This window comes from Chenopodium quinoa, unplaced genomic scaffold (genome assembly GCF_001683475.1).
Source record: "Chenopodium quinoa cultivar QQ74 unplaced genomic scaffold, ASM168347v1, whole genome shotgun sequence".
NCBI lineage: Eukaryota > Viridiplantae > Streptophyta > Magnoliopsida > Caryophyllales > Amaranthaceae > Chenopodium > Chenopodium quinoa.
In genome coordinates, this window is record NW_018745454.1 from 1572251 (window position 1) to 1588508 (window position 16258).

The 16258-nt window shown below is 35.1% G+C and overlaps 2 protein-coding genes across 2 annotated transcripts; both read right to left on the reverse strand.

Moving 5' to 3' along the window:
* Nucleotides 1-200: 200 nt before the first annotated feature.
* On the reverse strand, nucleotides 201-7531 carry LOC110713878 (lysophospholipid acyltransferase LPEAT2-like). Its single transcript, XM_021892313.1, has 14 exons — nucleotides 6801-7531; nucleotides 5927-6107; nucleotides 5662-5721; nucleotides 4934-5097; nucleotides 4759-4822; nucleotides 4111-4179; nucleotides 3895-3990; nucleotides 3079-3123; nucleotides 2490-2560; nucleotides 1893-1959; nucleotides 1455-1505; nucleotides 1060-1170; nucleotides 931-978; nucleotides 201-827 (listed from the first exon to the last, which is right to left on the reverse strand). Exons 1-14 carry the CDS (start codon nucleotides 7238-7240, stop codon nucleotides 666-668), a joined length of 1629 nt encoding a protein of 542 aa, XP_021748005.1. The 5' UTR covers nucleotides 7241-7531; the 3' UTR covers nucleotides 201-665.
* A 699-nt stretch (nucleotides 7532-8230) lies between these two features.
* Nucleotides 8231-13029, reverse strand: LOC110714208 (CRS2-associated factor 1, mitochondrial-like). The gene is made up of 5 exons (XM_021892693.1): nucleotides 12323-13029; nucleotides 11733-11860; nucleotides 10958-11183; nucleotides 10749-10876; nucleotides 8231-9010 (listed from the first exon to the last, which is right to left on the reverse strand). Exons 1-5 carry the CDS (start codon nucleotides 12897-12899, stop codon nucleotides 8861-8863), a joined length of 1209 nt encoding a protein of 402 aa, XP_021748385.1. The 5' UTR covers nucleotides 12900-13029; the 3' UTR covers nucleotides 8231-8860.
* Nucleotides 13030-16258: the final 3229 nt, after the last annotated feature.

Sequence of the window (16258 nt, forward strand, 5' to 3'; positions counted from 1 at the left end):
TTTGGTGTTTAGTTAAGATATCTCTCTCTTAGAACAATATACAACTATTCACGACTAAAAACTTTAATATGGACGTATATTTCAACACAAGAATTGTTGTACCTAATTAAACTCTTTCCAAATCGTTCTAATATTTGAAATCTCAAAATAATTGTGTGAAACCATCTTATCCAAGACTTGACGATAAATAAGATGCAAAATGTATCCAATCTTTAGCAAAAATTATAGTTTTCTCCTGCATTCTTACATTGCACTTGGTACAATTCTATTACTACAAAATTGCATTTGGTAACACAGCATACTACTCGTATACGAGTAATATATTTGGTCATAGCTTCGAGTCCAAAACGTTATAGAAGTACACATATGTATATCAAACAATCTGTATATTAGAAAGCACTACACTTCCTGTCATAAAACCATTGCTACATCATAGTATTTCAATATGCTAATTAATGCTATTACACAAAAAATCACCCCCAAATTGGCTTACCATCAACCACGAGAAACTACTAAATGAAGGATCTGAAGTTGCCAAAAAATTTCAGACCCATCTGCCATATGCAAACCCACTCCAGGGCTCAGGGGAAGTGAAGAAGAATATATATAACATATAATGGCAAACCAATCATACAGCAATCGATGAAGATACCAAATATTTTCTTTCAAACCATCTCCAGCCCATTGCTAGTGTACTCGAGCCCATCTTGAAGAAGAGGTGAGAAGAGGGCAATGAACAGCGGGTTTTTTCTTAAGCAGCAGAGAAACTCGTGCTTCCTAATTCTCCCATCGCCATCCATATCGAACATATTGAAAAGTTCTTTAATCTGAATTTTTTAACATCACAGGATCCAAGAACTTGAGTAAAAGAAAAGAGAATACAGCTTTCAAGGTATACAAGAATTTTTAAAAGGGGGAGGGGGATCTTACATCATGGTCATTGACATTTGGAATACCCAGTCGAATCACATCTCCAAACTGCATCATAATAAATAAGAAATTAAGCCATATGAAATTTGATCTTATTTAAGGTTGGACATAGTGGTCCGGATATCAAACCTCTTCTTTGGATATGTGATCTTGGATCTCATCACTACATTTGGCAAAAGAAACTTCACAGGCACGATGAAATAATGGCTGTTTCTTGATATGATATGATGCTAACAAAAACTGCAGGCAAAACATCATCCATGAATAAGTTGTCGTTCACAAAAAAAAAAAAAAAAAAAAAAAAAAAAAAAAAAAAAAAAAAATCCCAACTCAAGACTACCACAACATTTCAAAACTAATAATTTGCATCCCCCTCTTCCTCTTCCCTTTTATCATAAACATATCCCATAACAAGGTAAATCTGGGAGAAAAACTACCTTTAAGAGAATGAAGTTTTGTTGGAAAAAATTTCAGAACATACTAAACAGATATAATTTGTAACACAGCAGAAATATTGCCATTACCTGTTTGAAAGTAATTTTTCCCATCTTCTCGATATCAACAAAAGCAAAAATCTGCAAGTCAAAAAGGATAACAATAATGTGAATGAGTCCCCATTGCTATATTACCAAGGCAGCTAATTCTTCTAGCTTCAACAATTCTAAGAAACACTTAAAACTTCATTTTCTGAAAATTTTGGTATAATGACTAGAAGTTGTGACGACATATTATACCACAGCCAAAAGCGCAGTCGTGGATCTTGGGCCGTAAAAATTTAGGGGCTCAAGGTTTGGTCCTCCAACCTTTTGCCCAAAAACAACAATACTTCACCATCATTTTTGTGATACAGAAAATGGCATATGCCAATCGTGTAAGACTTCCAATGTTTGTCAACAAGGGTATCCAGAAACTCAGAGTTGCACTTATAGCCAAGCAAAAATCTCAGAAGCATATGCACACACCTTTTCAGATAAACCACAAGGCTTCAATCTCAAAACTCTTAAGAAGTCCCCAATCTCCACACAGCCACTGCAAAGGAAAAAAGGCTGAGAATCTGCTTATATCCTACAATTATCCAGAACTAATGTAGAAGACATGATTTATACTAAAATTAAGAAAAGCATATACTCAAGTGTCCTACAATATTGTTTTGTTGTATGTATAAATCAAACAATTATACATAAAAGCAATTAATTCCATCCATTTGCCAAATAACATCACTTAAGCCATAACATATCGTATGAATTTACAAATCAATAACAGTTCAGTAGTAAATATGCACTTTGTATGAAGTGATGAATTTCAATGGTGATTGCAACTGTATGAAGTGATGAATTTCAATGGTGATTGCAATATACCTCTTATAATATTCATATATTCACCAACATAAAGCATAATTAATATTAAACTTAGCCATGTTCTCTTCAACTCATTGTTTCTAAAATAAATGACTTTTAGTCAGTTGCTGCTCAAAAAAATTGTATTTTTACAGGTCAGAACTTAAGTTGCTCAGTAACTAGTGTTGTGTCATAATCATTCATGGACTTAACCAAACATACCTGCTATCAGGATTCATAGATATAAACTTCTCCAATAATTCCAAAGCCTCCATAGTGCTCACGCGGTAAGACTGTAAATTAGGAAGTTTATCAAGAAGACTGTACATGAAAATGAAAGAAAAAGAAGTACTGCGTATATCTTTTCATGACTAAGCACCATCATGTGAAGCATACAATTACACATGACAACAAGATGTAGAAAGGTACAATATGCAGGCATCACATCAGTATTTGAATAGGCAGTTAGTACAGTGATAGAGATACAGATGTATTACCATTATGAATAGTATTCTAATATCAAACACATTGGACAAAAGACCTTAATTTTACTTTTTAGAGCTTTGAATCCTCTGATACTCAATATCTTTCTCCCAGATAATTGTAATCTGAGGCTTTGCTATTTTGCTCCATAGCAATTAGCATCATGCATGCACCAACAAAAAAGCACATCCCTAGTCATGAATGTGATCTGATGTATAAAATGCCTACTACTGATACATTAACCTAGAAGTACAATGTGCAATAAACAGTTCAATTCTGGTTTCTAAAAACCAGGGGGAAAAATAACTTGTAGCTTAAATATACTCACCGAATTTATATGACCCAATTCAACCATAAATCTTGAAGGGTTTTCCTGAGATTTGCAAAAGTAAGATGTTAGTCACACCAAATTCATTTGCAGCTCATTTGGCACAAGATCATCAATTGTAGAAATAGTGATGAAATTGGATGCAAATTACATGATATATTTTTTTATGGTTGATGTCCATATTAATCCGTTTCCACTCGCCCAAACAAGTTCATAACAGTAATTGGTGTCAAAATGTAAGTAATAAAATCACGTGCTTGGGAAGTGGATGCACTACCTCAAGTGATAACTTATATTAACCTTGAATCAAACTGACCACTAATGTTATAAAATGGCACAACTGAATCTGTAAAATTAAAATACTGACAACAGATAACATTGCCAATTCCAAGTAAGCTGATAGTCATCCAGTTAAATTATAACACGGGCAGAACAGGGAAGCTAAATAAGACAAAAGGGAGATTCAGAGCCAGCAAAACTGCAGCATAATTCATTTCTTGAAAAAGGAAGAGAATAAACAGGAAAATCAATTCATCAACTTCAAATCTGAAAGCATGTGCTTTATGTTTAATTCTAGTTTATAACCAGTATCACCACATTGGAACCCCAAAAAAAAAAATCTTCATTGAAACTTTACTAGAGTACAAATGTCCTAACCTACTAACAATGAATAGAAATATCCTTCAGCTTACAGTATAGAGCCCACAGCTTAAAAAAAAACAACAAACAACAAAGAAGCATAAATCTTGAAAGCTTGATAGTAAGCAAATCCATTTTTTTATAAGAAAATGTCAAGAGACTAATAAAACCACTCACCTGCTTTAATTCAACTGCTTTCATCAGAAGCAACATATCCCCATAGGAATAAGATGTTTGCACAACATTCAGTGCACTGGCCATAGCATGGGCAGTCTGCATATATCCGAAAAATGAAAGTTAAAAAGTAATTCTATGCCCGGAGTTTTCTTTTTTCTTTTTTTTTTTTTTTTTTTTTTGGGGGGGGGGGGAGTGGAGAACACAGGATGAACTCACCCTTTCAGCAAAAAGAGGCACATTTTCTTTTTGACTGTGCAAAGGCCGTACAACTGGGAGGTACTCCACCTGGTCAACGAAAAGCAAAACTAATATCAAAAAACAAGTTCTTCATCACACTGCCTAAACATAAGACCAATTCAGAAACCAGCGCATTGTCAAATATTGATACAAACACTAGTTGACAGTTCATAATTGACCATAAACATGAAAATGTTTCATAAAATTATAAGATCTCACACTTGGACATGTACCAATATCCAACACTTGCAGGTAGCTCTAAGTAACAGGCATCATTCTAAGCTAACAAGCAGTGAGAGAGAGAGAGAAGAAAGAGAGAAAAAAGAAGCTAATCATGATACATATATTATCTTGTCCTCATTCAGCACAACTCATAAAAGAGTATTATCCGAAACTTGACCTCATTCCTCCTCTCCCCCCTTGTGCCACAAGGCTAAGGCTCAACCCCTTGTTGTGTTACCATTTCCCTATGCCAGTGATACGCAAATTTCCCAAAAATGAAAGAAGTATCACACCATCAATTATCCAATCACTAGAATTGTCCCTAATTTTGTCAATGATGCCACATAGCACCACGCCACTATGTGATAGAGAGCAGAAAATAAATAAATAGATAAGAAAGAATACCTCCATAAAATTGTGAAACTGAGTAAACATTCGAAACATCAGCCTCGCCAAGGAAATGTTACCCCTAGATATGCAATGGAAAAATCAATGCTTTAATATTTAACCAAGAACAAAAGTAAGGTGCTTTAATAACTGAGTAAAATTCAAGAATAATAACACATGGTAAAAGTTATACCAGGATTGATCAAAGTGTACATGAGGATATCGAACTACTACTGGCTGAATTGGATGATTTGGAATGAATGCACCCATTTGGAAAGAGAGAAGGAATCTTCCATTGGTGGTAGTCCCCTCCGGAAATAAAAGAACACGAGGAAATCTATTGCATGAAGCCTTTCTCTGTACACAGGTCCTTGAAAGCACATTTCTGTATCAAATGCCTTACAATTGATAAACAAATAGCAAATCAAACTTTTTATTACTAAACACTGAACTGGTTCCATCATGATCTCTTATGTGCCCGTAATTTATCTACTAACATCGATAGAATGGTAGCAGTCTAGGAGCTAAATACCCTCCATCGTAGGAATATATCAAAAAATCACTATACAAGGAAAATTAAGTTTGGAAAAGAGAAGGGAGGGGCATATCAAAGCTCCTATCTTTAGCACTCATAGACAGTCCCAACCCTCTTCATCAAAAAAGTTCTTTGCTAAGTCAAAAAAATAAATACTAATGAAATTCAGGAAGTCAACATGGAACATGGTAATCAAGTCTTATTAGATTTACATGCTGAAAAACAACATGATAAATACTAATGAAATTCAGGAAGTCAACACGGAACATGGTAATCAAGTCTTATTAGATTTACATGCTGAAAAACAACATGAGGCCATTAGGAAGACAAATACATGTATTTTGAAAAGACATTAGATGATCAGAAAGAGCCACAGGTTCCTGTACCTTTATCTCATTAACAGCATGTTTCCTTGATGAAGGTGAGAACCTATTCACATATATAACCTGTAAACAAAAGCAATCAATCATGATTATAATATGAGTGCAAAAGTCATATATAATCGAGCAAACATCAGTCACTAATTCATTGGCCTTCAACGCAAGATAGATTTTTAATTTACCCACAGGGCAACGTATAACTATACCAAGAACACAAGAACTTAAAAGGTACAAAGAATCAGGAAGAAAATTAAGTCAGTAAAGTCAATACCTGCATAGCTCTGATAATAGTCCCGACTACAGGCATTGAGTCATGGGAATCAGACGCAACGATTGTAGGGAACAACTCATAGAAATAGAAAATTGGGTCAATGTATGATACATGGTTTGAAACAATGATAGGAGCAATATCTCTCGGTGCAGGCCGTCCTTTGCGTCTTATCCAATGGTACCTAAAACAAAATAGAAAGATTTCAGATAAACACTAACTTGAAATGCTGACAGCATAATAATGAATTTGCTTGCAACACAGAAAACAACAAAATGTCGCCATGAATTTCCTCTAGTACGCACACAAAAAGAAAAACAAAAGAAGACATAGAGGCAGGTAACACACCAAACCAAGGAAGCTTCCTTGGCAAAGCAATCACAAAATTTGCAAAACCAATCTCATATCTCCTGTAAAATTCATAACAAAACTACTATGCATTCTCAAGCACATATTCCACTATTCTGGGTGTGCCAATGAGTTCAACCTATGAATTATATCCGCAAGAACTCCGTTTAAAATCATCCCACCATCCAGAATTAGTTGTCATATCATCGCAACTACTCATAATCAAAGAGAAAACCATGAATATACTACAATCATTCCACATTCTTTCCCATGGTCAATCTTATCAAAGGACATTTCAAGAAATCCAGTCATTAAATCATTAAGTTCCTTCGGCTTACTTTTCAAGACAACCCAAAAAAACATTATACATGAAAACTACTTCCACACAAAACTAAAACATCAAATACTCAAATTCCAATCTTAACCAAATACAGTATATACCAACAATTTGCATAAAAATAACACAACATTTCAAACAATTCTCAATCCAAATCATCAAAAAAAGAAGGAAGATTAAAATGAAACTTACCCAAAAGAGAACAGTATGCAACGAGAGCTAAATCGAGTGACCCACATAAGATTAGAACGCCATCTAGGCATAGGACTATTCCTATCTTTCCAACCTTGAAGAGCAATCAAAGTAGCAACATACCCAACTAATAAAGTCAACCCAAAAAACACAAGCCTAATTGCAGCAATTGGGATACAAATTAAAATCTTAATCCACTCATAAACCCCAACAATTTTCAGGGTATGATTTCTGAAAGGATCAGCAGAGGTAGAAGGGTGATCATTAAACCCTTCAACACCCAGAAATTCAAAGGGGTTTTGAAAATTGATTTGGGGGTTTTCTGAGTTAGGGTTTTCGATTGTAAGAACAAGATGGGATTTTTCTGAATCTGAAATTGCTGGGGTTTGACTATTTCCATCCTGGGTCAAAAATGGGGTGGTAAGATTATGATCCGCCATTTTTGAGGAAATTCTAAATTCCTAGATTGAAGGAGACAAAGTAGAGAGCAGAAAAAACAGGGGATTCTTGGCAAAAGAGACCAAATTAATTTTATGCTGCCTGATTTTTGGTAAGATTCTGGGAATTTATTTTTGAGTAAAAAGGCAGAAAATCAGACAATCTAGAGAGAGAAAGAGAGAGTGAGTTGGGGTTTTGGTGAAAGAGAGTAACAGAGACGCGGTTTATTTTGTGGAGGAGGCTATTTGAAAATTGGAAAAAGGGCAAAAGGACATTTTAATTTGATCAAAATTGTAAATTTTTAATTTGATTTGGTTCTTGTCTTATGGTTACAAATAACCAAATCAAATTGGATATCACTAGCAGTCTAGCATATTCCCCATTATAAAATTTTGATAGCGAGATTGTAATTTGGTCCACTTTAATTGATATCATTTTTTTGTGTATTAATAACCCTATTTTGTTCATTTTATTTCTTTTAAATGTTTTTATAGGATAATTTCAAGAAAAATTATGTTTAAAAAGAGTTCTAAAAGATAAAATCAAGAAAATAATGTTTTCGATTAAACACTTGATTGAACTTAATTAACTTATTTTTGGTAAATGAAATTAGGAGTACTTTTTTTAAAATACGGAGTATATAATAGTTGTAATCTAGACTTACGGTTTTTTTTTTAACCAAAATACTCGAAAATAAGATCAACATAACATATCCTTATGAATTAAGAAAACATTGATGTCATGTGTGAACATATTCATATGCTGCCAAAGTTAAATTAATATCAAGGTTTGCTTTGTTAATTGTATTGGTTTTCATTCCTAAGTTTTGGCATGTGATACACTACGTACAGTTGTTCGTGCATGATTTCATTGAGCAACTAGCTTCAATTTCAACAAACACAATCACCTAAAAAGCAAGTGTGAATTTATTAAAACAAAATAGTGAAATGTATTACTTTTAAAATTTGATAAAGATCCAAATACAACACATGGCATAGCTCATGCTTTTCAAAATTCACTTAATTAGCAACAATTACGGAAACTAATTATGTCCACAGAATTATAAAACTCCAAAAAACACACACACGGCATACTTTACAAAGTTAACTAAATAAACTAATTAAAATCTAGTGATATAGTCATATCCACAACATTATTAAGTCCTTTTCATTGCAAAATATCAACATTTCCAAATTCTAATTTACTCTGATTGCACAATTGTCTTCTAGGGGAAGAATGATTACAAGACTTCGCTTGTCCATTACGCTGCCAGGGGATCTTCAGGAATACGTCCATTAGTCGGATGGTCCAATAACAGGAGAAAATCATCTTCGATTAAAAACAACCGTGTAATCTCTTAGCAACCAGGTGGGGATATCTCTGGTTAGCAACCAGGCTGCCAGCACTTTTGAAAGGGGAAGCAGAAAAAGGGGAAGCCACATGCTATTAGATCTGGATGAAGCCACAATGCCACATGCTTAATAAGCAGTCAAGCAGATCAACCATGTAAACATCTACATCACCAAGCTTCCGTGACATTAGACAAATTGTACCACCAAAGCTGGATCTAGTCACTGCTCCCAGGGTCCCCCTTGAGCTTACAGATACACAAGCTCACATCCTCAAGAATCCCAAATCATATTATCAATAGAATTCTCAACAGACCCCCTTGCTGTAAGAATAGGCCTATTTTCCGTAGGTTCGTGGTTTGGTCCTCTCCACACTACAATTTGTTCCTTTTCAAGAATAACAGGGATACATGGTACCAAGTCCTGTAAACAATTTGGTGATAAACAATCAGAGTACTGCAATACAAGCAGCATTATAAAGCAGATTAAAGACTGTATGAGCTGTAGCAAACAAGCATATGTATCTCACAGGAATAAGGCTCATTAACTGGGTAAATAGCACTTTCATTGTTCACGAAAAATTACTGCAAAAAATCTAATTCTATAAAAAATCATTGCTCAAAGATGTGCAAAAACCCAAATAAATATAGGCACCAAATATCATCCAAAGCTGCAACAGAACCAAATGTGGATTCTGGGCAATCTTAATTCATATCATGCTCCAGGAAACTTGGTTTGGTTCAGCAGCAGTTCAATGAAAATTGATTTTCCACTTGCCAACAACTGATCCACCACTATCCAATTTTTGACATAACTTATGCTTATTACTCCCTTTTCATGGACATGAAGGAAAGTAGCAAAACAAAAATATCTGCCATGTTATCACTAAGACACTAACCAAAAAAACAAAATTCCTTCTAAACGAAAATCTATACGATTCATCACAAGTTCGTAACAGCAGTCAAGTACATACACATTGCCGACATTGGACTTTACAATGAAGTATAAACATACTCAAGAGTCAGAACAACATAAGAATCAAAACTAGAGATGTATAAATAATTATACAGAATAAAAACAAAGCCATCAATTTCAGATCAGAACTGTTAGCATTCAATGTAGTTATTGATCAGTTAGTGGTCAAGGGAATTTGAGGCAAAATTTCTTCCAATTGAAAAGACACCAGATCACAGAGAGTAAAGGCTTTTGTTAATATAATTCGTACTGGTTAGGGGTCAACACATGTCAAACTTATTCATTTCATATGCCATTGACAGTACTTTGCTACACCTCAATAACAGAGCTGGACTACCATAATAACATACTCTATATTAAAGATGTCTACTTTTCAAAATAGTTTTTTAGAAGTATGAAAGGTGAGATTCTACATCCCCTATGCTTCATGAAAGAAGATTTTTGATGAAAGAATGCCTAAGAAAGAAAATTCAGCTAACTTAGCTTATATAGCCCTTTTATAAGATGCCCATACAAGTTATAGAAAGGAGGGCATTTTCAGTAATCAGAACAGATCCAACCGGAGCAAGTAAACAGATGCTAGGGACGCCAAAGCGTCACCGTTTCTGGCTGGCCAACCACTAAGAATTCTGGTTATCTGAAATGAGCCCTGGCTATGTTGAAAGGTAGACAAATTCAAAGAGCATGAAGAGTCATCAATGGTCAAAAGAAGCTTCAAAAGTGATTAAGAACCACGATTTTCCACGGGAATCGATATTCCTCATCACTGATCTTATTTGTCAGACTATTCAAACCCACCTATTGACTTTTATTTGATTTTTGAGTTACCTCATATATACCTCCAGATAATTAAACCGATTTACTTATCTTAGCTGTCCAGCCATCTTGCAGCATCTTGTTTCTTTCACTGCACAGTTTGCCTCTCAGCACTAAGCAGATCTTTATCTTACCCTGTTTTTACTTTAATTTAGTACAGCAAAAATCAGCATTCCCTTGTCCATAATGGATACAATGTTGTTATTAAAGTGGAACCAACATTAAACATCTATGTCATTAGAGTAGGTTTGCTTCATCACTGAATTCATTATCCCTCTTATTTCTATGTAACATTGCTTCAACAGCTAGAAGATATGTGCAAAGTTTGCTCAACACAGCTAAAAACATCAATGAAGCACAGAGAAATTACCCTAAGTTTAACGGCTATTTTCTTGTGATCACTCTTGTCAAGACCAGTGCAGTCTATCCGAACTAGCTCTTGCACAAGAAAAGCATCTCGAACCATAACTACAAGGCCACCATAGTATTTATTTCTACCTGCATTTTTCATTGCATGAATTAGAAAAGAAAAAAAAAATAATTAAAAGTATCTACAAACTCAACAGAGCAGAAAATTACTGAGTTTAGTCAATGCAGGAACAGCTAATCCTCTTTTTCTCAATTTCTTGGTTTCTTCAATGCTTAATCCCTCAACCGTAGTTTTAATTAGCTTTGGATACACAGGCTCTTGGGGTTTCCAAAGCATTAATGGAATCAGAGGCCTCTTCTTAAATTTATAGTTCCTACCTCGGTACAGAACAAGAAGACCACTTTGCCTGTGGATGATCTTGCCAAATGTCTTATCCTACAATGAACAAATTAGATATTATCAGCTATGCACACAGTTGGTAAACCACAGAAATGAGATTCTAAGACTAGAATTTACAAAACACAAAGGCCATAGAGGGAATGTAACTTAAATTTAGTTCGGTTGTCATTTTAAGGCAAAAAGATGTCTAGTTAATCATCTAATTAAGCCTCTGTATGATGGTGTTGACAGTTCAGTTTAATTAAGGTCATCTAAAACCAGAAAACAAATTCTAGCTCTCGCTTATCAGTTTCCAATATTAGCACTTCAGCAGGACAAGTCTATATATAGTTGATTATAAGCTAATCATATAACTCTAATGGATTATGTTTGGAATCTTAAAACTGAAAAATCTTACATCATTTCTTGTCCTTTGCACAGCAAGAAACTTCGTAATAGAAATACTCCAATATCAGCCTTACCGATTAAATGATGTTTCACAATTCATATATGAAATCATTCTAAACCCACCTCCACTTTATGACAATAGTAGTTGTTGGCATTGCAAATTGTAAAATTTGTAATCATAAATTTAAGCAAACAAACCTCGAGCTGAGTTATAACATTCTCCATATCAATAGTTGGCACTCCCATGCACTTAATCCTCACTGCCTCAGCATCCTTCCAGTGATTGTGAATATCATTCAACATATTGTGAGTCAGACCATCTCGCCCTAAAACAAAACACAACCATCTCAGTCGCGTTGCACCATGCACTTCAGAGTTTTTCAGCATTATAATATACAAAGTACTTACTAAACCCATCATTGGATCAAAGAGGATTAGAGGAGAGCGCATTAATTGTATTAGAAGAATTAAGCTTGACATATTATTTAATATCCTCATCAAGTTTAATCCAGAGTAAGCATAAAAAATCAATACTTGCTAGCACGATACTATCATAAAACTTTGCCAAACAAATTCTGGGCAGTTCATTAAACACATTAAAAAAACACCCCATACAATTATATGATCAAACTACCCAAAAACTATCCAGCATACTATAGAGAAACACAAAATTAATAAATGTACATCAAAAAGAATATCGATATTCAGCTGGGCATTTCATCAAACACTTAAAGTGCACATAAAATCATCCAAAATTCAGAAAGAGAAACCCATAAAACTCAAATTACCCAGGTTCACTTGCTTCTTGACTTTACCCCTCTGACAACTGTCCACTAAAATCTTCTTCTCAGCATCCGTCAATGGCTTACCCAGAAGTTTCTCTTTCGTCAACCTCCTTCTCTCCTCCAGCTTAGAATCATCATCCTCCACTTCCCCGTCTACAGACAAAACCCTCGGACTCTTCACCGGAGCACAAACCCCAGTCCATTCCCGTTTAAGGCGGCCCGGCCCAAACGGAGAGTGCTTGGGCCCGCGAAGCCCAATGGGCCTCACAGAGGGGTTACTCTCAGTGTAACTGTACCGGAAATCGAAGGGAAGGTTTGATCGTAAGGGCTTTCCGCCGGTATCGAGGGTTGATGGAGGGCGGTAAAGGGGCTTTTTGCGGATTTTGGTTGATGAATTGGGGTTTTGGGAAGGTGAATTAGGGTTAGAATTAGGGTTTTGGCGAGAGAGAGAGGGAGGAGGAGTGAAGGAGTATTTGGTGTGGAGTTTGGAGGAAGTGGTGGTGGTGGAGAGGTGGCGAAGAAGGGAGGAGAGAGAAAGACGGTGGCGGAGGTTTTGGCGGGGAATCACAAACATGAACATGGGTTTATCACTAGCTAGGTTGGTGGCTAATTATGAGAAATACTAATATGGTCAAGGTTATGCAATCGGGTCTAGTGCACACCATGGCGTACGATTGTACATTTGCAAGTGACTAAGGACATGTTTTGTTTGGCTTGATTTCAATTCAATTCTTAATTTCAATCTCTTGTAAACAGTTCAGTTCAATATATCAGAACAGGTATTAAATACATGAGGCATTCGACGATTCACTCAACAACAAACAAGTGCCATCTTCCGATATAGCACCAGTGCTCCTGTCACGGCTTGCGCCTTCGACTTCGGCAACACCATTGTTTTTGGCTACATCTCTCCATAAAGGCATCCTTCTTACTCTCTGGCATGAGATTCAACATTACTCATCGAATATGATAATCTTCTAGTAGTCATGTAGTCAAAGGAGTTTGGTCTATTTAGTGGCAAAATCCCGTCCTAGTTCTCCTTCAAAAGTTTCAACCATGAAAAATTAATTACGTTTATTGAGAAATAAACAAAGCAGCTAAGTAGATAGCAAATGCAAGTCTTCTTGCTAGTGATGACATGGATACTTCTCTTTGTATTTCCCCATCTTTATACCTTATCTATTATCATTGATCCTCAGACGCGTTAGGAATTTTCCTCGTGAGGAGGGATTCATAATAATAATAATAATAATAATAATAATAATATGAGGCTCGTTGTAGGCTGGATACTATCTCCATGGCGATTAGCTTTGTGAAAAATGCTTCTGACTACAGCTCATATTCGCACAAAGTGATTAACCTGCCTCCGGTAACAGACTTCCCCTCTGCCAGTAGCTGGGTGTGCCCTCCAAATGGTGTTTTCAAGGTCAATGTTGATGCCCACATAACTGCAAATTCTTATGTTGGTTTAGGGACCGTTATCAGGAACTCAAGAGGTGAGATTCAGCTTGCTGCAGCTCGCAAATTTGTTGGTGAGTGGAGTGTTGAACAAGCAGAGGCTGCTGCTGTTCGATATGGCCTTCAGGTAGCTAGAAGACTCGGGTATAGATGCGTGTGGGTTGAAAGCAACTCTCTTTCCGTGGCTCGTAGGGTGGACAAGATGATCACAGGAATGTCTCATCTCTGTTTGATTTTTGATGACATTTTTAAGCTCATAGAATCTTTTGATTTCTGTAGTATTACACATGTAAAACGTGTAGGCAATACCGTAGCCCATCTGATTGCAAGATGGGATACTTGCGGGAATGATGAACTTGTATGTTTGGACTCTTTTCCCCAAAGCATTTCTACTTTGGCGGAAAATGATTTATTATAATATCGGCCTAACGTTTTTCAAAAAAAAGCTCGTTGTCAGGCAATTGGTTATGGGTTCATTCCCTTCTCCTTTTCTTCGTTTGGTGAATTAGAGAAGGAGGTTGTTGCGTTACTTAAGCGAATTCAGAGGTTCTCGACGACGCAAGACATTGGAGCACGTACTAATCTATTGTAGGTTGTATGACTTTTGTTTTTGAGATATAATAATAATAATAATAATAATAATAATAATAATAATAATAATAATAACCTATACCAAAAGAAGAAACATGAGACCAGACATTTGTTTGTCTTTTGCATTTGTAATTGTATAAATAAAGTGTTGTAACTATAAAAAAACAAAGGAAGATAATTATTAAACGCGGATTTGGGTCGCACCCGTAAATCAAGAGAGAGCCCACTTCACAAGTCCAAGGATGTTCCATCCCAAAACCATATGGCAATAGGAGGAGTAGCCCCCTTAGCCTTATAAAGTGTTTAATTCTCTCTTCTTCAATCAATGTGGGACACTTACATGTGGTGACACTTGAGCGGTTTATTCTTCAACAGTAATATAATAAGATTTCATATTAAGTATGGTTATAAACTCATTATAGAAATATGAAAGTCATGAAAACTTGGCAAAGAAAAAAAACAATTCGTTTTACTCTTTTGGTCGATCATACGGAAATTTGCGTCACTACTCACTAGGACCATTGAGAACTGATTTATGAATTGGTTCTTAACAACAACGAATTGAATTAGGATTAACAGTACTCTCTCTTGCTTGGATCTCAATTAATAATTCGATTTTACTATACAATGTTGCAAAGAAAATGAAGGGACAGTTCTTATTTTGGGAGGAGTTTAATTTGTAAATTAAATTTGAGGGAAGTGATTAATAGATCTGACAATATCTGACACGACACGACAATACGACTGAAACCGACACGACACAAACACAAAGTTACTAAGAGAAAACACGAAATTGACATGACACAACACGAAATAAATCCGAACATGACCCGTTTAGATAAAGTGGTCAAATTATGAACAATACGATATTGACACCAGACTAAACACAAACACGACACGACACAAATTTTTGCCAGCTCTAGAAGTGAAGGTAATTCTAGCTAGCTTATACAGTTATACAAGTGATGTGGATTTATATTTATCCATGTGTCGAATAAAACTTACATACTACGTACAAAGAGTTAACCATTGATCTACAAAAGTACAATAATAATATTGATTCCTCGCTCTAACAACTGCTCGATTGATCGAAATTTTTTTTTTTTAAAAAAAAAGAATTAATATATAAATAATTCTGGCATTTGCATAAACTATTATTTCACATGAATTCATGATTTCTTTTTCATACTGTATTAGAATGAAACTGCAACCTAGATGAAGCTTAATAATTACTTGTATTTCAAGTCAAGACATGTTTGTGGTTGCTGCAAGTTTAGTGTTCATTGGTTGATAGTTAAGTGACTTAACCCCTAAAATTTTACTACTTTCTCTGTGCCTTGATAGTATTGTGCTCGGTATGATCTAATTTTTAGGGCAAAGATGTTGACCATACTGTTATGATATATTTTTTTAATATCAGACAATTGTTTTGGATATGATGAATTTTGCTTTGCAAAAATTCCACCCTATATATCTTCAGATCCATCTAAAATATTTATTTAGACCATTTTCAAGCTAGATTTAGTAAGTTATTACAACTATTACAAACTTTAAGGAGTAACTTTTTAAATGAGTTGAATAGTTGATATAGAGGTTGAATTATAAAACTAACATAGAACTTGAAAAATCTGCTTAAATTTTTGATTGAGTTGAATTATCATTGGAGACTGTGATTTTACGGGTTTAAATCTTATGTGTCGAAAAATTTTAACATAAATTTTAATACAACTATGATATTCACACATGACTCAAGTCAAAAAAAATAAAATTTAAGTCGTCAATACATAAGTGACCTTTTTATTAAGGGAGTGTCGTAGGGAAACAGTATTCGATCTCAAATCTTGACTACTACTCGTTGTTAGCAACCATGGGATATCTTAATCTTTAAAT